Below are 24,138 nucleotides of genomic sequence, written 5' to 3'. Positions count from 1 at the left end.
AAAATAGTATAAAGGAGAGATGAATAGGAAAAGCGTTAGATATTGCTCGAGTGGAAAGGGCAGGAGTGTGAAAATTTTCAGACAACACCACAAACGCTGCAGACGTTCAACAGTAATATGTATAAAATAAACAAGGAACAGGACTGGATAGGATTAGTCTACTGGTAGAAGCCTAATTTTGGAGGTATCTCGTCAGATATACATACATGTAATAATTTTGTATTGACAGTTTTATTTATTTATTCATATGTATTTTATATCCGTGTAAAGTACACCAATAATAATGTTATATATATATTTTTATTTATTCGTAAACAATACATCATACACGTGTTTATCAGAATGCTAAAAATAACTTTAAAATTGACTTTTTGACCGGTAGGTGGATTTTTAGTGAAGTGTCTGGCAGTTCCAACTCTTAACAAAGTATTCGAAGCCTACTTAGGGTTCACGCTACATTGTAAGTTTAAGTCGTGCCTGTGTCTATGATTTAGCAATTGATACACTCGTGTGGTGGCGCCATATCACCGATTTGAAGGTAATTACAACATTTTATTATTTGAATTATGTGTGTGTGTGTGTGTGTGTGTGTGTGTGTGTGTGTGTGTGATATAACAACTGGCTGTGGAGCATGTTAAAGTCTCACTTTGTATACCACCACCACTATGTGATTTTAGAGTTTAAAAAAGTTGTTGATCTAAATACTATGAGGATATCTCCTTACACTTATAACGGTGACATGGAATGGTCATAAACGGGTAAATTAATACGGAAACGTTAAACCTGCAAAATGTTACTGTAGGTATCTGATTTTAAGATTAATCTCTTGCTTGTAACTTGAAAGTGCATGGGTGATAGAGCGAATATATGGTAAATTAAGGTTGTAAATTTAATAAGAACATTTTATTGTTAGTGAGAAAGTAAAAAAAAATTTTTGGCCACAGAAATGGGCAGCTGGTAATACCGAATATCTCTGTCTTTCCTCCGTTAATAGAAACTACGAGGGAAAACGCGGCACCTCGAGTACGAAAAAAAGGTTGTAGTATTTTATGTTTTTGTTCATATTTTTTACAAAACGCAATTAAAATAGGAAGATGACTTGCCCAGACTAATCAGTACCGGGCCAGGTATCAAACGAATAATATGGCCGTGGATGGCGTCTTAATGAATACGAGGTTAAACTTGAATGGATTAAATCTATTCCACAGCATGTGATACTCACCAAACACCTTTAGTGCAAAAGACACTTTAAATCGAATGATCTGATCAAAAATGAAAAACTGATCAAGTTTTAATCTAATAAGAGACATCGGATCTAGCGACGTTTTCAAATTCTAGCTATTGGGAGGCAATCACTAAAACAATACAGATTGACTGTATCAGTACTCTAAGTGACTGTACACAAATGGAGAAATTCACATGTAAAATCTTAACACACAAACACTGCTGTATAAGATGAGGTTCTAAGGGATGAGAAATCTATTCCCCAAACACACTTCCCTTTACAATGTATTCAATCTATAATGTTTCTCCCCTTCCTCACCCATACAGCAACATCGTCTGTATTATCCTATTCCTAATTTCAGCTTCCCATCGACAGCGTTTATCAGCCTTTTTGATATCAGAAACTGAGTTTGCTGCTTAGCTGTCACGGACTATTAAAATACAAGTACAAAGAAACACCATTACGATTTACATATATTCTGTCAGTTTTTGTTTGTTTGCGTGAAGTAACACGCACCAGTTTGGTGATTAAGAAACTGTTAAAATGGAAAAGAGTGTCTGTAACCTGGAGTCCCAGTACATTCACAGATTGGCCGAAGCTTCTTCTGTGGGCTACACTTTAGCCTATTCAAGGCTATTCACATCACCAAACGTGTTTCCCTTTTACCCTTTTGTGCATTATAATATGACGGTCAATCCTAATATTCGTTGGTAAAAAAAACAACAACAAAAACCTAAGAGTTGGCGGTGGGTGGTGTTGACCAGCTGCCTTCTCTCTAGGTTGTCAATGTTAAATTAAGAACGCTTTGCGTAGATAGCCTGCGAGAAGTTTTGTGCAAAATTCCAAACGAAGCAAACCATTTTTCAAAGGGTACACACGTAAAATACGATACTTGTTTAAATTAAATACATTAAAATATATCTCCTCCGATGGAACAGCAGTAAAGTAAGCCTACAGATTTACAGCGCTAAAATGAATGGATTCGATTCTCTTTGACGGACAATTTGGCTTTGTTATGAAAACACACTCTTTTGATGAAATAACTTTTAAACTTGTACGTTCATTAAAATGCTATTGTTTTCTCGAACAATCTAGCATGAAATTCAATCATAATTTGAGAGACATTTGTCTAACATTTAACTTCTCCTAAGCCTTTGGATTTGGACTTTCCAAATATGGTTTAATTAGCTTGGTTTATTAGTCTTGGCCGTATGTTTGCGAACTTGTAACACTAGAAACCGGGTTTTGCTCGTGATGGGCAGAACACAAATGGCCCATTGTGTAACTTTACGATTACTTACTAACAAAGAAACAAGAAATCATTCTGGGTGTGACGAGAAGTTATTTTTCTTTTAAAATTAAAATTAACAGATTTCATATTTCAAGTACTGGTAGAATAATATAGATAAGTCAATGGGAAGCGTAAAGGATGTTAATGGGATTTCTTCAGTTTTCTCTTTCATTAAATTCTGTATACGTATGATGTTTGTATTTTCAGTCGTTATGACTAAATTTCAGGCACTTGTAACCTTTATTCTACAACTATTTCTTTTTAAAATCCCATTAAACATTTTAGGGATTTCTTGTTCTCGCATTTTTTGTACGTAGTTTGATACTCACTTGGCCGGCATGGCCAGGTAGGTTAAGACGTATTCGACTCGTAATCTGAGGGTCGCGGGTTCGAATCCCCGTCACACCAAACATGCTCGCCCTTTCACCCATGGGGGCATTATAATGTGGCGGTCAATTCCACTATTTGTTGGTAAAAGAGTAGCACAAGAGTGGGTGGTGATAACTAGCTGCCTTCCATCTAACCTTGCACTGCTAAATTAGGGACGACTAGCGCAGATAGCTCTCGAGTAGCTTTGCGCGAAATTCAAAAACAAAACAAATGATACACACATATCTTAGGTGAGACGTTTTTTTAAGTCACGTGTTACTTATTGCTTTGTCAAAAAAAAAGAAAGAAAACGAAATGGAAAGTAAAATGTCTAGATAATCAAGCCCAATAGAAATGGGTATATTTATTCTTGTGTACTGTCAACCTTTATGTTGTCAAACATATCTATATTAATAAATATTATATAAAACGAAACTATGACCCTTTTGTATTCATAAACCAATAAATAAGTTGTTAAATTTCGTAAATCTCTCGATGTCCATCGTATTTATACATTTGCTAGTTTATGTAAATAATTTTTTCGCAAATATATAGTTCACCACAACTTGCACTTTCTAAAACACCTTCTTTGTAAACATTTTTTAAAAGGCTAATTCAATAATCTTACGAATTTTTTGGATTCTCTTAAAACAATTTCGTAACCTGTCACGCGATCTTTCAGTTAAAATATGACGGGCTTAGTAAAGACAATGAGTCACTTCAAATGGTATGATGTTCTTATTACGTGTACTGGACTCTCTTTCTCTGTATAAATGCCCGTTGGTAAACACAGTGATTCATAGATACATGATTAATTAAAGGTTATCTTAGAACATGAAACTCTGCTAACCTTCTATTTTAACTGAAAAAATTCTCTCCCCTCACCCCAAAAGTATAACACAATTTGAAACCGCAAAGTTCAAAACTGAAAATTTGTATGTATATTTCCACAGGCTCAAAAAGCCTTTATACCAAATTTGGTGAAGTTCAATCCACAGGGGGCGAAGTGGTGGAGGAAAACGCTCAAACTGCAAAATGCAAAACTTAAACGGACTAATAAATGAACCTTCATACTAATTTTGGTGAAGGTCTATAGTTACAACAGTACTATAAGCAGTACTGTTATATAAATATATGCCAGTAAGTATTTTAATGAATTTATTTTGAGTAAATGTAAAATTCTGAAAACGCTATACTTTCAAATATTCCTTCTTTGGATAAATAATATTAAGAATGATTTTTCGAAAAATAACAAAAGTAAAAGGTATATTTTGGGGATTATGTTGTTAATGATTGTAAAAATAAACTTAAAAAAATTAAAAACAGTAGTACAATTGAAAGATTTATTCAGAAGAGTGTGGTAAAGAATAGAAAAGTAGGGAAAGCATATACACTTAATTTATTTGTAAGTATATTTTAATATATTTAATTTCAACATAGACTCTATTTTATATTTGCATATTGTGAAAACTTTATTTTATTTAGATTATATTTGGTGAAAAGTTGTACTTAAATATTTTTATAGACTATTTAAAATTACATCACAAAATGACTTTCGAAGCCATGAAACTGATGGAAAAAGGTGAAAGGAAAGAAAAAAAAGTCAAACATTGTACTAATTTGTTATATTTTAGTTGTTTGTATACGTATGTATGTATATGTATATCGTATGAAATTTTATTGAAGTTAATTAATTAGCATGTTCTTTAGTACAAATCGAATTATGTTTTTTTTTTCTCCTGAAAACAAAGAAAAGTTTATAAAAATTCAACTGGAAAATACCTCCACACTGGCACTTCACTGAATGAAAAGTTGTCAGAAGTTTTGAAAAATCTTTTATATTTTAGGGATTTTTTTGTCATATTGCATATTCTTATGGAATCCTTTCTGGCCATTTTTTTTTCTATATTTTATTGAACAGTAATGTGTATTTTTGTGGGATTGTTTTGAATTTATGGCCCGTAGCAAAATTATTTTATATATACAAGAGAGGTATAATGTTATTATTTGTCTTACTAGCCCAGATCTTCCTGGCCAATCTATTTGGCGTATGGATTAACTCCTCCTACCAAGAACTCCTTGAAAATTGGGTCGTCGCAACTTCCGCTGTTGAATAAGTTATACATAAATGTCGCAGTTAATTAGGTTAGGGCGCGCTGTTATATATGATGAAAATTTTGTGAGACGGTAGAAAGACGAACTATTTGTAACTTATATTGTATTTTACAAGAGATGTTTTGATGCCAAAAGTTGTTGGCAAAAGGTGAAGTAGTTATTTCTAAAGGTTTGCGAGTAAACTTTGTGTTAATATATGGGAAAAAGTACGGATTATTTTTACACGAATTGTGTTACGTGTATTTAATAAAATGTTTTAAATCTAACTTAAGTCTCGCGCACAAAGTGTGATAAAGTCAACAACAAATAGACAAAGGATGGAAGTTGTAACGTTTAGATTTATATTAAATAAAACTAATGTAAGAGAGAATATTTTATACTACCCAATATATTATCAAACTGTAAAGGAAAACATTAACTGCCCCAGATTTCTTCAGTTCTAGAGCAAACCTTGTAATACGATTAACATTAATGCCTAAATAAATAACTAAAATCGCTTAACATTCCAATTTCTAGTTGAGGTAGTACTAATACTACTAGCAGTCTTTCTTCGAAGGAAGGTATCTGAAAAAAAAAAAAAAAAAAGCCACTTTGGCACTTTTATGCATTATCACTCTGTCTTTGTGCGATGGAGTCGTTGTTTAAACTTTAACATTGGAATTTTGGTTTGAAACTCCAAGTACCCTAGATGTGGCTTCAAGAAATATTTGTACGAGACAAAAATAAATTTGTTGCTCAAAAGTTCAAAATTCACATCACTAATAATACCAAGAACATGTTTTATTTATTTAACCACAGTTAGATGTGAAGGCATCAGGGTTTAACCACACTTAAATCCTTTTAACTATCACTAGTGCTATGAATTGTTTTCACTCCTCTAATTGTTAGAATGGAAAGGTCTATACATACAATTTCAGCCATGATAATTCAGGTGGCAAGGTTAATAATATCAGGACACTAGTGTTAGCTGAGGATCTTGTGTTCAAGTCCTGGGCAGAACAGATTTCTTATCCCAATATGTTACATAAAATAGTGCTTTGGTGTCCAGTTAGTTATACTGTGAGCTCATTTGAAGATGAATCAAATCATTTGTGTATATGCTTTGCTCTGCAGTTATGTATTATATTGGAGGTGTGTGTGTGTGTAGGGGGGTAGTGTTGGGGACTTGAGGTTTAGGATTGTTTTATAATGTTGATGGCCAAAGAATAAGACTTATTCATGGGGGTGGGGGGTGGAACTGTGTAATGGCCATAATGGTAAGTTGTGTGCCTTAGTAGTTCAGTTGTTTAAACTAGTGGTTTTTCAACCATCAACCCACAGACTAGTACTAGTGTATAGGGCAATTTCAGACAGTCCACAAGATGAGTGTAAACATAGTCCGTCTTAAAGTATTCACTGAAGTATATTGTTTTACGATTTTAGTTTAAAAGTACTTTAAAAGGTTAGTATTGTGTAAAACAGTCTCTGAAATTTTGTAATATGAACTATTTTAAATGTAGTATCACATTTTTTTCATATTTAATTACACTTGTGACTTGTTCACAAATACTGTGTAGGTTCCTTTTGAATTTAAAACTTTGAATAAAATCAGAACTTTGAATTATATAGTGTTATCAGAAAATTTAGAAATATTACTTTAGGACAAGCTATCCAAATTTTTTGATTTAACTAATGAATAACAAAGGTAAAACAAACAAATAAACAAAACCAACAATAAACAGAAACTTAAAGAAATGAACTTGTAAGTTTTGTTTTTTTATCATAGTATAAAGTTTATGTTACTTTCCCTTTTTTTATTCCACTAATATAAATATTCAGTTATATGATAAAGTGGTATATTGTGCAGCTAAATTATGTGGCATGAAAGATAAGTAGAAATATAATTATGAACAATATTTTAAGTTAATTTTATGAGAGAGTAATTAGGATTTTGATAGAAGATCATATGGATGATCACAGAAAGAAAGGAAAATTAATTTACTAATAAATAGATAAACAACAACAAGATACTCAAAATATGAAAAACAATGGTGATATGGAGATTGGTAAAAATGCATAAAAATTAAAAATCAGTAACTGTGTTGTCATAGTATTGTTGTAGTTTCAATTGCAGATTTTTTTAACTTTGTAGCTCCTTCACCTCTTGACTTCAGATTTAAGTAAAGCCTTTGACTCAGAAAGTTGCACCCTTTCAATTGATGCATTTTGACTGTGCTTAAGGTCTCTTAGATTAACTTACTCTAATCCTATCTAAAAGAATTTCAAATGCTGTAGCTACTGAGGATTCCATCTTGGTTTAGTTTTGTTGTACTGTAAACTTCAACTACCACAGAACTGATTTTGGAAAGGTTTTTGAATAGTTATGTATATACTATTTATTTTTGTATAGTAATAATAGAATTTATGAAGTGTATGATTATTTCAGTGTTTATAAATATAAGTCAAAAGTAAATTACATTTAGTTTGATATTTTGTATTATCAACAGATTAACGCTTACTGCTGCTGTCTTGCACTCAAGTGTACACAAATATCAATATGTGATTCAACCAAACAATGAAACTGATGTTTCCTGAGGAAATGTCAATATCAACTATTGTCCTTTTTTGTTTGTTTGTCAGTAAACAAGACCTGCACAGGGAGACAATAGAGAGGAAGGTGGATGTTCAAGAATTGTGGAGACTTTTCAAGTTTGAGGTTTATGAAGTATCTCTTAGTATATGTTGTGGGGTATGTTCACAAATATTCAGCTTCAAGAAAGAGAGTTCACTAATAATAAAATCTTATGACAAGAATGTCTTTTGAAAGCTAAAGTTATGACTTGAACTAAAAGTATTTGATAATGTTTCAGTTGTTATATAATAGTTAGAGCTTCATTATACTTTTTATTATAAACCTGTATCTCTACATAACTGTTACTGTTAAAATGTTTAAATGAAGATTAACATTTTTGTGGAAGGTAAATAGTTGGTTTAAGTTTTTACGTTTTCTCACAGATAATATACAGGGTCATCCCAGGAGGACCAAACAGTCCTTTGTCCATTTATGTTATGAAAGTATTAAGATCTGTAAAAATGCATTTATATCCTGATTGCATTCCACATTTAAGCTAAAGTAAAATGTGATTAGAAAATAGAATTTGATTTTCATTTATGTAACAGGGTGGAAGACACAGTGAAACTGCCTATCCATACTCCATAATGTGTCCATAATTTTGTGACAGAATGTCTGTAAATTGTGGTAACAACATTTCCAGTGTGTCTGACGAAGGTGGTGAGAACCACTCTTCTACAGGTAACAGTCTCTGTGATATGTACTTTTCTGATACTGAGGTATTGATTGCAAAAGCTGCACAGCAAGATGATTCATCTAATTGTGATTTGGACCAAGGAGATTTCCAGTCTGCTTTTAGAAGAGAATCTTGTCCAGATATTTCAAGAGTTGAATCACCACTGCAGGAACAAGACCTTCCAGACAAATCACACTCAGCTATGCCTACAGTAGAACAAGACCTTGCCAAAGATCACTGCCATGTTGTATTTAGAGAAGGTCAGTTTACAAATCCAGTTAGAATCCGAAAATTAGGAGGATTCGAAGAGAAAGACCCAGAGTAAGAAACTTAAAGTGGCCTTTGACACCTAGGTCACGATCATTTGAAAGAAAACAACCAGCTACCAGCTCAAGAAAGCAAAAACTTATCCTCTTTTGTCTGTGTCTGGTTAATTTTACATCGTTTTTGAGCATGTCAATCATTGCTCCATTCTTTCCACAAGAGGTAAGATTTAAATTGTTGTAGATGTTTCATTTTTCATTTAAGTTTAGTTCACAATTTGGTTATAAAATCTTAAAATTGTTTAGGATCTTGTACGAGTTCAACACCATCTGCCATAGATGTGCGATTTGCTTGCCACACTTTTTGTTCACCATAATATGTCCCTCAAATTATATGTAGTCTTTGAATTGGCTTTACTTACTAATTAGTTTTGTACTATATAAACTTTTTCATTTCTATTTTCATATTAATAAGGACACCATGTTGGGTTCATTGGTACATGAACTCGGGCATGCAGAGTATAAGCACTGTTTACCTAAATATATTTTTCTTTACAAATAGTCCTACAATAAAGTTTAAAACCATGTGATCTAATTTTATTGAAAACCTAATTGTACTCTTTGAACATGCCAATTTTTTAATGTCTACAAAGCTTCTCTAATGAAATGCCTGCAGTTACATATCTATGTTGCTTCTCGATGTAAACAACAGTATGGCAGCTTCAATTTCACTAAAATTTTAAAAAATGAAAAAATGCTAATTAACATTATGAAAGCTAGTCTTTTTAGGTAAAATAAAAATGCAGTTTGCTTAATTGAATAGGATAAGATTTGAAGAATATTATGTTCCTTTTTTAAGCCCTCTTCAAGCTTCACTGACCACAGATTTAATATGGGCTAACATAGTATTCACTAAACTGCTAAAAATATGGAAACTTTTGTAATTGGCATAGGGCCACAACTGAAAGTGATAATGGAAAGCACTTTTTGTGCTTTATGCATATTTGCTATTGATTTAGAGGCTTTATGAATTTTGTTTTTTTTTTTATAAAGTCTATTTCCAAAAAAGTTCACAAAAATATTATATAAACACCAAATAAAAATAATTTTTAGTTATCAATACTTAAGTTTTTGTAATGTTATTAATTTCTCTTCAATATATTTTTTTGTTCTGATGAATACATGTAGGCTTCAGCAAAAGGAATGAGAGAAGCAGTCAGTGGGTTTGTCTTCAGTGTTTATGCTTTGGTTGTAATGGTAACTTCACCTATGATTGCTAAAGCTGTGAGTAAAAATAAGTATTTGTGCAAAGACTCTTGGTACTGTTGCTTGGATTAAACATTTATAGAATAATTTCATTCAACAGTAAGGTTAAAACTAAAAATTAATCTATATCCAACAGGCCACAAGGCCTAAGTTTTTGTATCAATGGTACTGTGGTTTTCTGTTTATTGGTTGTAAGTTTCTTGAAGTTAATTGAAAAGTTGTATTTTTATTCAAAGTTCTTTATCTCTCCCTCTCTCAATTGAAAATAAATTTCTAAAAAATAAAAAAATACAATTAGTACAGGAAGCCTGCAATCAAGAAAAACAAAAGTAGTACAGTTAATGTTTAGTTATTATACCTCATGATCTATCGGAGAGTAAATTTCTAGTTTTAAAATGACAAGTGTTTATAGGTTTTGTTTAAATGGAAATGCTATAAATGAAGTTTGTATGTATGTATATTTTATAATGTGTAATGCTTTTAATGGCTTAATTCTGTGTGGAAAAGATATAAAATACATTCTATGATAGATTGCTTAGGCAGAATATTCATCATGAAATATAGTTGAAAGGGTGACAACTGCCTGTTGTAGAAACATAAGTGAAGAGGATGGTGTTTTGAAAGTCTTGTACCATTCGTCTCCAGATGGAAGACTTTCAGTGTAGTCCACTTAGTGTTCCTATAACAGGCAAATGCTGTTCATTAATGTAAGTTTCATGTAATGTGAGTAGAAAGTGGTTTTGCAAATAGATTTAAGTTGTAATTGTTTTTAGATTTTCACAATTGCATATTGTGAGATGTTGAACATTGTACCATGTTATATGAGGTTTCTTCACTTACATTGTTTCTTTTCTGTTTCTAAATATACTTCAACATTTGTAATGTATTAATTAGTATGATAATGATATTAGTTTTTTTCTAACAGTATGAAACAAACGTGCTTGTTTTTTCAACAATTTATGTATCAGGAAGGAATATAGTAATGTATATGTAGTTTTGGGTATTTATTTTCTTTTTAAAGTCTTGATGTTTTAAACTGTTTTTGTACCTGATTATAGGTGTTGGAATATATTTGGTAGTGTAAGTATGTGTCCTATTTCTATATGTAATACTATTTATTATACTTTCTAAGCTTCCTATAGTTGGAGTGAAATTTACTTTTCTAACTGGAGTACTGTTTTCTGGAGTCAGTAACATTCTTTTTGGGTAAGTTCGGTTTTGTATGTACAGTTGTTGCTAGAGCTATTAAATATGATATAATCAACATTAAATATATTTCATTTTGATAGGCATGAGTGAGGATACAGTTAAACTGACCAGTTAGTATAGAGATTTTGAGTGCTTTGACTAAAGGTTGAACTAGGTCCCATATTCTTGAATACTTGAGAATCTTTATAAATTTAAGTAAAAATTTTAGCCATATTTAAATATTAATAACTTGACTAAATTTCTAGTACTGTAATACTTTGTATTCAGTATTATAATTGCTTTCTTTATGTTTTGGACTACCTATTTTTATTCATTTTTTTTCATTTAGTTTATTGTTGGTAACTTTGTTCAATTAAATGTGGTCAGTATATTTGTATTTATGACTAGATGTGCCAGGAAAGAACTTTGAAAGATATCAACTATTCATAAATAATTATTATGAAATAAACATAGCACAAGTAGAATAATTGATATACCTTTTTGTCCCAGTTTATTATACTTAACTGTTAAGCAATAAGATTCTGGTTGTTGAAAATATTTTAGAACAAAAGTATAGATTGTGAAACATTTCAAAATGTCATAACTCCAGTTAAATTAGAAAAATGTTTCACCCAAAAATTACCAATTTTTTATTTTTTATGTCCTTAACCTATATGGTCCATGTATTGTATAATATTGGATCATTTTATGTTTTTGACAGTTAAGTCACTTGACATAAAACAACTGACCCAAAAAAAGTGAAATATTTGTTTTATTTGTAGAACACAAAGAAACTGTAACAGTAATTAATTTGAACTACAAGAATGATGCTATTTTTGGTTAAATTTTCTTGGGACTTGTATTCCATTATGGATCCTTTAAAGTCAGCAGTTCTAAATATGCTATTTGTGTTTCATTTCCTAGTTGGAATTTCATTTGTAGCAACTATTACCTTGTCATGTGTCAAATTGAATATTTTAGCAAAAATTAAATTTGTAACCTACTCTGTGTGTGTGTGTGTGTGTGTGTGTGTATTTATATAAAGTTTACAATGTGAAGTTATTTTCAGAAGTAAATAATTGTGTAACTTAGGTTGTTAGTCCTGGTGGAAAGTAACGTTGTGTTTCACGTGTTCTGCTTTGTGGTCCGGTCATTTGAGGCTCTTGGTACTGCTGCTTTTTGTACTGCTTCCTACACAATAATCTTTGAAATGTTTCCAGATGATGTTGGAACAGTGTTTGTAAGTTTTCTTGAACAATTATTAGAATATAATATCTTGAAATATTAGTTGTTTGTTTTAGTTAAGTTAATTTTATAAAGTATTTCTTTTTTCTTTCCTGAAATCAAAAACCGATTATGTGAATGAAAAAATAAATATATTAAGGTGCAAGAAAAAACTTCCAATTTTTGTGTCACTAACTAACAGGATGATACTTCACTTTGTTTTAAATGTTAATAGTATATCAGCATATCAAATTTAAAAACTTCTGAAAACAAATCTGTTTTGTATTACATAACATTTATTTAATGTATTTCACAAGGAAAAGTTTGAGAATACTTCAACTTTTATTTTTCCATATTTCTGAGGATTTTCACTTGTAAACTTTTTTTTTATCCCCCTTAAGAAATTTCTTATCCAAATGTCTAGATTTATATTTGCTAAGAAACTGTCACTCGTTGATGATATTTCTCTTGATTCTCAAGTCTCTTTCCATGGTCCAAATTTTCCTGATTAACTAAGCTTTAAACATTAATGTCCAACCCAGAATATGTTTTAGTTATTATAACTAGATTCAACTTTGTACTTAACCTATTTCTAAATCCTGAATTTGAATGTATTTTGAATAATTATTGTAAACCTAGATTACTTACTACTCTACTAATAAGAGGTTTCAGTTGGTTATTTGTATGGAACAAATGATGTACTTTGCTCACTGCACCTCGCTAAATATTAAGTCTTATAAAACCAATAGAGCAATTTTTCCTCGTCCTGATTTTTGATAGTAGATAGCTGGAAATTATTTTCTGTTAAGTCTTTTGCAATGGGCTCAGTAAAATATGCACGAGTTATACAAGTTTGAACATGTTAAATATTTATATTATAACTTTTGTTATAGTATGTGTACCTTTACAAAATTTGGTAGGTTTTTATTAAAGATTACAAATTTCCTTTGTAAAAAAAAATAATAATAATAATTGTTTTTTAGGAAATATATTTGCTGGAAGTTTGTTTTTGAAAGTCTTTTTCATTACTAGTCTGAGTACAATGTGATTTTATGTTATAATTAAAATAAAACTATTCTTCATTCTAAAAATTTCAAATGTTATTTGTGTAATCTTTAAAACATCCTAAATACATTTCAAACCTTTGATTTCAGTATGATTTCATATGTCATTATTTTCTCTTCTCTGTGTAAGGTTTGTCAACAGACCAACATCTTAACCATCATAAAAAAAAAAAAATGTTTCTTGCTAAAATGACAACATATTATGACACAAATACAAATGTTTAATCCAAATAGTTAAGCCTGATAATACTATATATTTATTAAATTGACCTTCTAGTTATGTGTAGCTAACATTATGTAATTTGCATTGACAAGATGCATGTGCAGTCATGTTACCATATCCAATAACAAAACTGACCTGGTCTTGGCTGTTTTAGTGGACTAGTATTTATATTATACGGTAACATTTATTATATGTTATACATTTAATTTGATTATTACAATTTAGAAATAAGTTATAAAATTATTTTTCTTAAAATATAGAACAATAAATAAAGTAAGCAGTTATCATTTCTAGGTATGATCTCTGAACTTGGCTGCTCCTGGCCATAGTTTGCTAAGCCTTTTAAAATTTTGCACGTGGAGGATATCAAAGAAAATTGTTTTTAGATTTTATATATGCAGTTTAATAACCAAAAAATCATAAATAACTACACTTATACCGTAGAATTCTACTATAACTTATTAGGCTTAGTAACTAATGTGTATTTAGGTCTAAAAGAAAGTATAAAACTTTGAGCAGACTAAAGACACAACCTATTTCCTTGAAATCTTGAATCAAAAGAAGGTGATAACCTTTTCACAAATTAAAATGGCTAATAAACCCACTGGGGGGACATTCCGAGCTGTCAGTTGCTTATTCATATGTCATGTACTGTAGTAAGAGCATATAAGGGACTGTTTCGAAAAATGGAAAGAGATGAAGGGGGCTACTGTGTTTGATTCAGTACATAAGCCATATTTCAGCAGGATAAAAAGATACGAGATTCTTATTTTAGTATTAATATTCTAATATTAGTAATTTGAGTTCCTGATTTGTATGAAACTATAGATTTAGTATTTTGACATCACAAACATATAATTTTAACCAGTACTGTATTCAACATACCATGTGACTCAGTAAAAACTATACTTAGGTGGGTTCTTTTAATATTCATTTAAAATAAGACATTAATTCATATATAATGTTCAAGTTTGAATTGTAATCTACAGTTTCATTTCAAACTTGTGGACATAAGTTCATAAAATAGTAGTTCAATAAAATTTTGAATTCAGGTCAACAAACATGATGACAAGGCCTTTGACCCATGTTCCATTGTGAACGGGTTAGTTAGAAATCATAGTGTAATTTGTTATGAATCTCTTCTATTTGTGTTTTACTTTTCTCTCTCTCTGTTTAGACTTTTTTTCTGATTCTGGTCATGCTTCTTTTTATTTTTAGTTATGATAAATTAGAGAGTAGTCATCTGTACAGGTTTAATAAGTTTTTATTAGATCTGCATAGCTGTGAATAATTGTTTGTCAATGAAGGTAAAACTAAAGATTAAACTCATTTAATAATGAAAAGGCTTCAGTAACTAGATTTCTTGGTTGAAAGTTTGATACATACTATGAGATGGGAATAAAACATTTCAATTAAATGGGAAATAGAATGTCACAAGCAGTATTGTGCATTTTAACAGTGTTTTTTTGATTGTACCTTACCTTCCTTTAAAGCTATACTTGAAATTCGTAAAGTCTGAAATAAACACAAAATCAGTTTGTTTTGGATTATTGTAAATGTCAGCTTTACTAACAGATGTTAAATGTAAAGATTTTCAAAGAAAGTATGTTTGTTTTTCTACACAAAGTCAAATGGCACATTTTTTTATATAGTTTATCATACAGAATACCAAGAAAAAATATTTTGTAAAAAGGTATGCGATTGATGGTCATTATTTTTGGAATATTAATTATTTTATGATTTGAAATTTTCAGGGTTTCACAGAGACTTTTGTTGGAATTGGAATGTGTTTAGGTCCTGTTATTGGGGGAGGCCTGTACAGTGTAAGTTTTTGTTCTTTGCTACTAAATGAAAATGGTAATGTACATTGTAAGAATCATTGCATGGTAGGCAATTATGATGTTACTAATAGATATGGTGTGTTTATAGTATAGGATTTGTAATTATAAGAAAACTGATACTATTACACATGCCCAGGAGTCATGTGTGTGTATGTGTGAAGGTATTGCAATGGGTGTGTGCATCTGTGCACACATTTCAAACTAATAGATCTAGGTGTACTAAAAGTTTACACAAGATGCAAAGTTTGTAGGTGACAGTCTTCTCCAAATTTGGTCTGGATCCTGAATCACATTGAAGCATGTTTTGTAATGGTGAGATAGAAAATTTTTGTTGTTTTGGATTTGTAACTCTGAAGCATATCGTATGTGTACCAAATTACATTTAAGGTTGAGACTTATCATTATTACTACAAAAAATGATTCAGATCGTTGATCATTTTGGATCTAAGAAGGATCTTTTTTTTCTTTTCAGAATGACTGCAAAGTATTAGCCTAAACTGTGTAACAGTATATGTCTGCTTTTACTTAAGTTTTACTGTTTTATTGCCATTTGGACCATATATAACTAATAATCCTGTTGTACACATTGTAAATAATTTGTCAAACATTTACTTCACATTTCCCTATCATAATACAATGTACAACTTCTAGTGAACTTTTCACAAGCATATCTTGTGAAGAATTTTTTTATCTTGCTTATTGTAACACTTTCTAATCTGATAACTTTAATTTTACATTATAATTGATTTCTTAAAAAATAATAATAAATGTGGAATATATGTGAAAACAATAAATGTAGTACTAACCTGGGCCTTTCTTTTTCTGTTAACTGTTGATGAAACTTAATTACTTTTTTCACTAATGATACTACTATGCGAGTTTTTTATTTAATTAAATAATGTGTCTAAGAATACATAATAACAACATGTAAAGTAGACAATGTTCTGTGACTGTTGTAATACTTCCAGTTTTCTAACTGTGATAAGAGACATGAAAAATTTCAGCTAAGCTTGTCAATATATTTCCCATTGGAATAAAGTTTGAGCTCGAGGCCAAATAGACAATTGTTTGTACAGAAAAAATAATGTAATTTAACACATCATTTGATAGATTAAGACTTTTTATTGGTTATAAATAAAGTAGTATTAAACATCAGAAAACTGTTTATAGTTGATTAGAGTGGGTATGACAGGTGGGTGTGGTAAGTGGGTCTGATTTTGTAGTTTATGGCTCTTTAAACATTTAAGGTTGAAGATTATAAAATTATACTTTGCTAGAGTAATATAAAAATGAGTAATTCACATTAAATTCTTTACTTCTTGGAGGGGTGATTAGTAAACTCAGAGGAAAAGCCTAAACTGCAAATTCCACAATTCTCATATTAGAGAGATTGACAATTTTAATATTTATTTATAAAAAAATTATAAAGTTGTATATTAAAATTTGATTTATTAACTACATTTTATGTGTAGTTTGTTTGTATACAATGGTATCAAAGTACTTGAATTAAATTTTAAATTAAATTAAATCTGGTGGTGATGCACAATAGCTGGTATTACTTTCAGTGTAGGTAACTGTAGTTGTGTAGGTGGTAAACTTTAATTAATGGATTCAAAAAGAAATGTATAATGCCAAATAAGATTATTCAGAATTGTATAATTACTTTAAGTAAATCCAAATTATTGAAACTAGGTAATTAGCAATGTTCCATGTGATAACTTTTACTTTGTTGTTAAACAGCTTGGAGGTTATGGCTTACCTTTCTACATCCTGGGATCTCTTGTAATAGTGAATATTCCTGTCTGTTGGTATGTAATGGGAGATTTGCCAGGTAACTACATCTTTTACTTAGTGAATATTTGTCTGTCTGTACATTGTGAATATTCCACCTAGTTGTTATTTTTGTTTTTATCGTGAAACTTTATGGGAGAGTTGACAGATAATCTTTGTTTATATGGAAAGAATTAATTTCTGTTATTATTTTTCTGCTGGCCCTTATGAAAATTAAATTTAATCTATATTTTTTAAGCTGCAGTTTTTATGTACATTGAATTACAAAAAGCAAACTGCAGTTTGTGCTTAGATCCAGTTTATCATGTTGGAAATGTGAAAACCTTTTGTTTTTTTTAAATGTCTGAAATCTTACAAATTAACTTTCCTTTTATAAGAAAAATGATCTTTACATGTGTTTTAAAATATCTTCTTTACTTCAGTTTTACAAATGTGTCCTCTACCTTTCTTGGGATTCCTAGTTTATTTTTAAACATTATGAGAAATCTGTACAATATCTAAAATGAAGGAGATTCTTAGAACATGTGAATGTTGTGCTCAATTGAAATGAAGTGTGATGAATAGTAGCATTTCAATTGAGAAAAAACCTTTTGGTCAGTGTTAAAATAATAATCTCAAATCTCAATATTCTTTGCATTTAACCAGATTAATGTAATGTACATTTCAGGATTCATATAATCAAAAACTGTTTTGATTAGAGCAATTGATAAAATGGAAATAACATGCCCACGCACGCACGCATGAGCACACACACACACACACACACACACACACACACTTTTATAAAGGATTGTAGACCTTGTATACAAGTTTTTTGTTTTGTGATTTTTAGATAAATATAATCTAAATTTAAAGTTTATAATTACATATTTATGTTAATATTCAAACAAAATATTCTTATTTTACTGTAATACTTTACTTTTATATTGGACACTTATTTTTGACAGATTCTTTCCTTATTATACATAACTGATGCAGTTGCTTTGGACTAATTATTTGTGGCTTTTTCTATAACGTTTTGTCATCATTTGTGGTCCATATTTAACCTAAATTAGGAAAATACGACTATCATTAGGCCTAACATAGAAATGTACTGATGTAGTTGCTTTTGACTTGTTGTTTGTGGTATTTTTTATATCGTTTTGTTATCATTTGTGGTACATGTTTGTTAACCTAGATTAGGATAATATTACTATCACTAGGTCTGATATAGTAATGTACTTTCTAACTTTATAAATTAATAATAAATTAAAATTTAAATAGTAAAAGGTAAACCTTAGCTGAAGCTAAGTATTGCAGTTATAAATACATTGATTGAGATAATGTTTCATTTATTATGTTATTGAGATATATTAAAAAAAACTTTGGTGCTGAAAATTCTTGCTACCAAACAGAAGTATCCTGGTATCAAACTTTCTTTTTTTCAATACAGCATTTCACAGCGAGTGTTTTCTCAATCTCAGCTTGCCCTAAATTGCTGTTGCTGATGGATACAATCTTTGATCAAATTCAGTTCTCTGAAATCAGTGGTATCACCCACAAAGAATTTTGTAGAGTAAACTGATGATGCTCATTTTAGTTTTTATAAATAAATAAATAATTTTTCTGTATTACTTTTTAATTTCTGGAATTTTTTTTTTGAGTTGCACACAACCTATGTCATAAAGTATCACTTTATGACATATGAAAAGCAGATAAATATGTGCAAGTAGTGTTTTTGTTTTAATAGTTAATTAATTTGAGCTGTTTATATACAGGCATACCATAATTTGAGTACATCAGTTTAGAATTGGATATAGATTGATTTTATAGCAGCAAGCCACCATCTATTAAGTGTGGGTATAGGGTACTCTTTGTTGGAAGTTTGACTAGTACTGTGTTGGATTATATTTTTATAAATATACTTTAATGCTGTATTGAATGTTGGAAAGTGCAGTGATACAAAAAAGAAAATAATGAGGGCATATGATGTTTTTAAGTGAAGATCTTAAGCTGTCTTGCTAAACTTTGTTGCTAAGTCTTGTTTATGACCAGGCAGGTCTTGGCAGAGGGTGAGTAAAACCTTATTATTTAATCTTCTTTGTTTCAATTTCTCAAATTTATCAATTAGTAGTATTTTTATTAAATTTAGATATCTAATACATACTACATTAACATGATGTTTTTGTGTATGACAAGACTTTTACTTTTCTTGAGTAGCCTTGAAATACTTTATGATGGAGTTATATTATTGTGGAGGTAATAAATTAATGATAATTGGGGCCTGTATTTAATTCACTTATTGTATTAACTGTAAAATGTAGTTGTTCTTGCTTTGGTTCTTTTTACTTCATTGTATGTGTGTTATACAATGAGTTTCCTAGGCCTGATATACTTAACCATGCTGAATGGGTCTTGTGATTCTACCTTTCACTCACTATGATACATTTGTACCTTTTAGTCTTTGCAGTCCTCTCTCATTTTATAAACACCTCATTGGAACAAACATCACAGATCTGCTGATGAGACAATTCCTTTACTACATTCTTCCAAAATTGAGGTTTTTTTCTGCACATTCAGTGATTCTTTTTGTTGCTGCCCTAGATCCAGTTGTAATTCTGTTTCATTTTGGAGACCACTGGCTTTGTTAACAAACAATTCCAGCTGGCATTGTGAGCAGTGACCCCATCATTTCAACTGTCAAAATTTTAAAGTTGACCAGTGAATTAGTTACTTCAGAAGCCAAAGTTTTGAAACCATGACATTCTCAAAAGTTAAATCAATTTGTTAATTAGAAAATTTCATTGCATTAACCTAGATTTCAAACAGAAAGACATAAAGTAATTTCTGGAGTCTTGCTAGATTTTGAAGTCTGAAATATACACATTTCTCAGCAGGAGCTATTTATTATATCTCTCTGATAATTTACCTGACAGGTTTACAGAACTCCATTTAACAAAGAGAGTATTGTAATGGCATCTGTCAGAGTTCTCTTAGGTTTTCTGTCTGTAGTAGATCACATTCACATAAAAATTACACAGCTGAATCCCAACTGTATGCAAACTGTGGAGATCCTATCATACTGGATTTGGGTTATGCCTAATATATCACAAGGCAAAAAGAAATGGGGTGCATTGAAGCTGCACGTAACTTGTATGAAAGGAAGTTTGAAATTTACTATCTACATCTTCCAACTGTAGTGGACTTGTTTCTTATGCTAAGGCTTTTTTAGTTAATCTATTTCATATTAGTTTGGTGTGTATAAGTTGTACTTTTACAGATCAGAATTAGCTTCTGTACCAAATGGAACCCATAATCATTCTCCTGACTTTAATTTATTACCTCCACAATAAATGTAACAATGTAGCCATGCAGGTAAACATTCAGAGTGTATCAGGAATATTTAACAGGTAACTCTTGGATATTTCCATTTTAATGCATTTCAGAACAGCTGGTATTAACACTTACTAATAAAGCTTTATCAGTAAAAGTGTTAATACCAATACCAGTTGTTCAAGATACATTTTTATTTCAAGTGGGTTTCTCATTATCAAGAATTTCCATTTTAATGATGATTTTCATGCTCTTTTCCAAGCACGTGAATGTGGTGTGTCCATCTTTGACATATCCCATGGTTTTTGTGCACAAGATTGTAATCTCCACGTCGTTTCACATTTTATGTTTGTAAAACTTGGATTTTCCCTTCCTTCACTTATACCTGCCATTACTGTTTTATTCAACTTTCTGTAACTCATTTTGAGGGGTATGCTGCCTCATTTGAAATAATCTCTTATTCCTAAGTTGCTTTATAGACAGATGCCATTATGATACTCTCTTTGTTATCCCGTTGGAGGGTATGAATATCCTTATCTTATGATACTCTGCTTTCTCCTCTGTCAGTAATGTTTATAACCCATGCAATGATTTTACTCAACTTGGCCCCTGTATTTGATAACCCTCCTTTTTTTTTTGCAACTTCAGAACATAACACTTACATTGGGGTTTAACACTCACTGAATCCAGTGATAAACATCTCAAGAACTTCATCGAGGATGTAACTAGCTCCTCCTTAATGGTGGAATCTCAGTTTGAATCACTCCTCATAGTTGTATAATGCTAGTGCTTGATTATGTTTTCAACTTTTTGTTGTGGTATGTGGACATGGCATATTCATCCAAATAATTTTGGAAGTGACCATTTTTCTGTAATCACTTTTATCACTATGAATCAAATTGTAACCATTTGTCATTATTCTGATACAAGTTTATGGGTATATTCTGCTACTGTTAATTCTGTTCTCCACATTACTTCCCTGAAAGCTGGCTTTGCTGGACATATTTGTTAAAATAATTTTCTCTAAGTTGTGTGGCCAGGTTTACATTCATTCTGCTTTACATATTTCACAGCATAAAGCATCTTGGTGCAGAAAATTTATTTTACCTTAACATAGGAGCTATCATTATTTAAAGTGTCATTTAAGTCAGGTTAATTTATTGCATTTCATATCTACTAAAATCAAATGTCACATATGAATTTTCTTCAGACCAATTGGTGACAGTTTGTGTTGTTCACTCACTAAAGATACCTCATCACTTGAATACGGGATGTGCTTTGCTCTTTCCATCATATGTGAACAGTTCTTTGAAATATGGCTTGGATTTCTGAAATTTATTTTTGTTCTTTGATATACAGCAGTTAATGCCATTATTCAAAGACTATGGGGATTTAGGGACATTTATATATAGGTTACCTAAATGTTTCTTATCCTACAGAATTTGATTTGAATGCATGAAAGTATCATACACTTCTGTTAGTTAAGATAGTTTTTCTGTTAATTTATTTTAAAAAGTGTATTGTTCCAAAATAAACTGTCATTGTGATGTTTTTCTTTCAGTGTAAAGAATTTATATGTACTGCTTTAGCATGCCTGTTTACATTATTAGTTTACGTATGGGGTACAACACAGTTATAAGAATGTATTTTTAATGACATTCAAAACAGTACTGAATGGGGTTGTTATGCTAATTGTTTTTCACTTTATGAAACATTAACAGTTTAGGTTATAATTAATTGTAGTTAATGTGATAACTATATCATGGCCACAGTTTTAAGTATCTCTAATCTTCAGAAATTACACGTATAATGTAATAGGAAGAGAAGTCGAGTAGCAATTTAATAGCCTTGTGGCAGCATGCATGTTAATTAGTATATTACCATTAATTATTTTATTTCCTCACACTTTGGAAAGTGAATTTTGTACTGAAAATGTAGGGTATTATAATAATATCAGAAATTATAATAAAACTAATTTAAATTTAGGTTCACTCAGAGATTTGATGTTTTGTAATTTTCTGTAATAATTTGCTATTTACAAGTTAAATTTTGCTCAACAAGAACCGTAGTGAGTGTAAGAAAAATATGAATTCTTTAGATGCCCAAATTCTATGTAAAGAGGATCAAATTTATTCATCAAAGCAGATTTAAGGGAGTATTTTTTATGTGAGAAAAATTCAATAGTAAGTAATTGATTTATTACTTTATTTATTAGTTGTTTTTTCTTACATTAAAATTGACTTACTTAGTTTTATGATTTTTAAATATTTAAACTGTTTTATGTTTTTAGAATCCAATTAAATGGACAGTCTCTATGGCCATAAGCTTAGTCTTCCAGTTATCAATAACTTTTTTAATAACTTACTTTATGCACAAAATGAATCATATATGGGAATTAGGAATTGAATTAAAATTCCAATTTATCATTTGCCTTTTTAAATGAACTGTAAAATTAAGTAACCTGTTGTGTAAATAAAACTTCATGATGAATTTGGATTGGCTTTTAGCGTACATACGACAAAGCCTCTTTAGTCCTTTTGCCCAGCTCTGATTGGCCATGCATAATTTTATTGTCATTTTATTGAGCTAGGAAAATACTTAAATATTAAAATTTAATAAAATTAAATGGAATAGTTTCTATAAAATAGTATAAAACTCAAAGAAAACTAATTTAGTGAAACAAAGTTAAGATTACAAATAAACAAAAGAATTGTATGTTTAAATATACCATATATGTAGTAAGTCCTTTCTTGATTAAAACTTAAAACCTGTAAATAGAATTCTTCATTACAAACCTAAATATTGAGATATATTTATTTAGTTCATCATGTGACACGTATCTTTTTCATGTATGCATTTGATTTCCACAAACTGTAGTTTTTATCAAGTAGCAACACTTTACAGTCTGCAGTTTTTATTTATTTAATAACCACAATTCTTTTTGTAACTGCAAGTGCAACAAAAAATGTGTTTTGTTGGATCAGTTTCTGTAGAAAACTGCAAATAACATACTACTATTTATTTAAATAGCTGCATTTCGTATAATAAATTGCAGTTTATTTTAACTTTAATAATAATTTGTTTAGGGGAATAGATGTAGTTAACTTTCATAAGGGCATACCTTGGGGGTGATATCTCCCAGTTATTTGAGGAACCTGTGGAGTTTTTTTTGTGGTATGTTATTACTCGTACAAAAAGTGAAACAAAAACTTTATTCTTTTACATGTATTGAATATTAGGTAACAATAAAACCAAAAAGTCGGAGTCTTATAAAAGCCTACTGACAATCCCTTCAGTATTAGCTGTATGCATAGTGATCATTGTCTCTTCACAGTCACAGGGATTTTTAGACCCAACTCTTGAACCTCACGTTCGCCAGGTATGAAAGTTGGATACAAGTGCTGTGTGTTTCTGATAATTATGATATTATAGGGATGTTGTTTTAAAAGTTTGTTTTTAAAAAAGGAGAATAATGTGCATATCATATTGTGTTTGTCATAAGAAATATAATGATGTAGAAATTTTGTTATAAAGATAAAATGTAGTATCAAAGTAGTAATTATATTATTATGTGAACATTAAATTTAGAAATTGTATGCTAGCCATACTAACAAATAGTATAGTTACTACTTCTTTTGTTTCTTGAAAATAAAACTGTAGTAAATAATTTTATGTATCT

The 24,138-nt window shown here is 30.2% G+C and overlaps 1 protein-coding gene across 12 annotated transcripts in view; it reads left to right on the top strand.

Moving 5' to 3' along the window:
- The first annotated feature begins 418 nt into the window (after window positions 1-418).
- Window positions 419-24,138, top strand: part of LOC143233709 (MFS-type transporter SLC18B1-like) — a 34,094-nt gene continuing 10,374 nt past the window's right edge. Inside the window, exons 1-9 of one of the 12 annotated variants that reach the window (XM_076470246.1) lie at window positions 419-538; window positions 7,487-7,728; window positions 8,160-8,773; window positions 9,739-9,834; window positions 10,949-11,022; window positions 12,097-12,244; window positions 15,270-15,338; window positions 17,097-17,187; window positions 23,699-23,838. In XM_076470246.1, coding sequence (XP_076326361.1) covers window positions 8,741-8,773; window positions 9,739-9,834; window positions 10,949-11,022; window positions 12,097-12,244; window positions 15,270-15,338; window positions 17,097-17,187; window positions 23,699-23,838 — 651 coding nt within the window. In that variant the 5' untranslated portion in view covers window positions 419-538; window positions 7,487-7,728; window positions 8,160-8,740. Of the gene's footprint in view, window positions 539-4,006; window positions 4,026-4,930; window positions 5,149-7,486; window positions 7,729-8,159; window positions 8,774-9,738; window positions 9,835-10,948; window positions 11,023-12,096; window positions 12,245-15,269; window positions 15,339-17,096; window positions 17,188-23,698; window positions 23,839-24,138 lie in introns of those variants that run through there. The other 11 variants (XM_076470248.1, XM_076470249.1, XM_076470255.1 and 8 more) reach the window with 11 other exon arrangements.

This window comes from Tachypleus tridentatus, chromosome 12 (genome assembly GCF_004210375.1).
Source record: "Tachypleus tridentatus isolate NWPU-2018 chromosome 12, ASM421037v1, whole genome shotgun sequence".
NCBI classification, from domain to species: Eukaryota; Metazoa; Arthropoda; class Merostomata; order Xiphosura; family Limulidae; genus Tachypleus; species Tachypleus tridentatus.
This window is presented reverse-complemented; position numbering and strand designations above follow the sequence as displayed.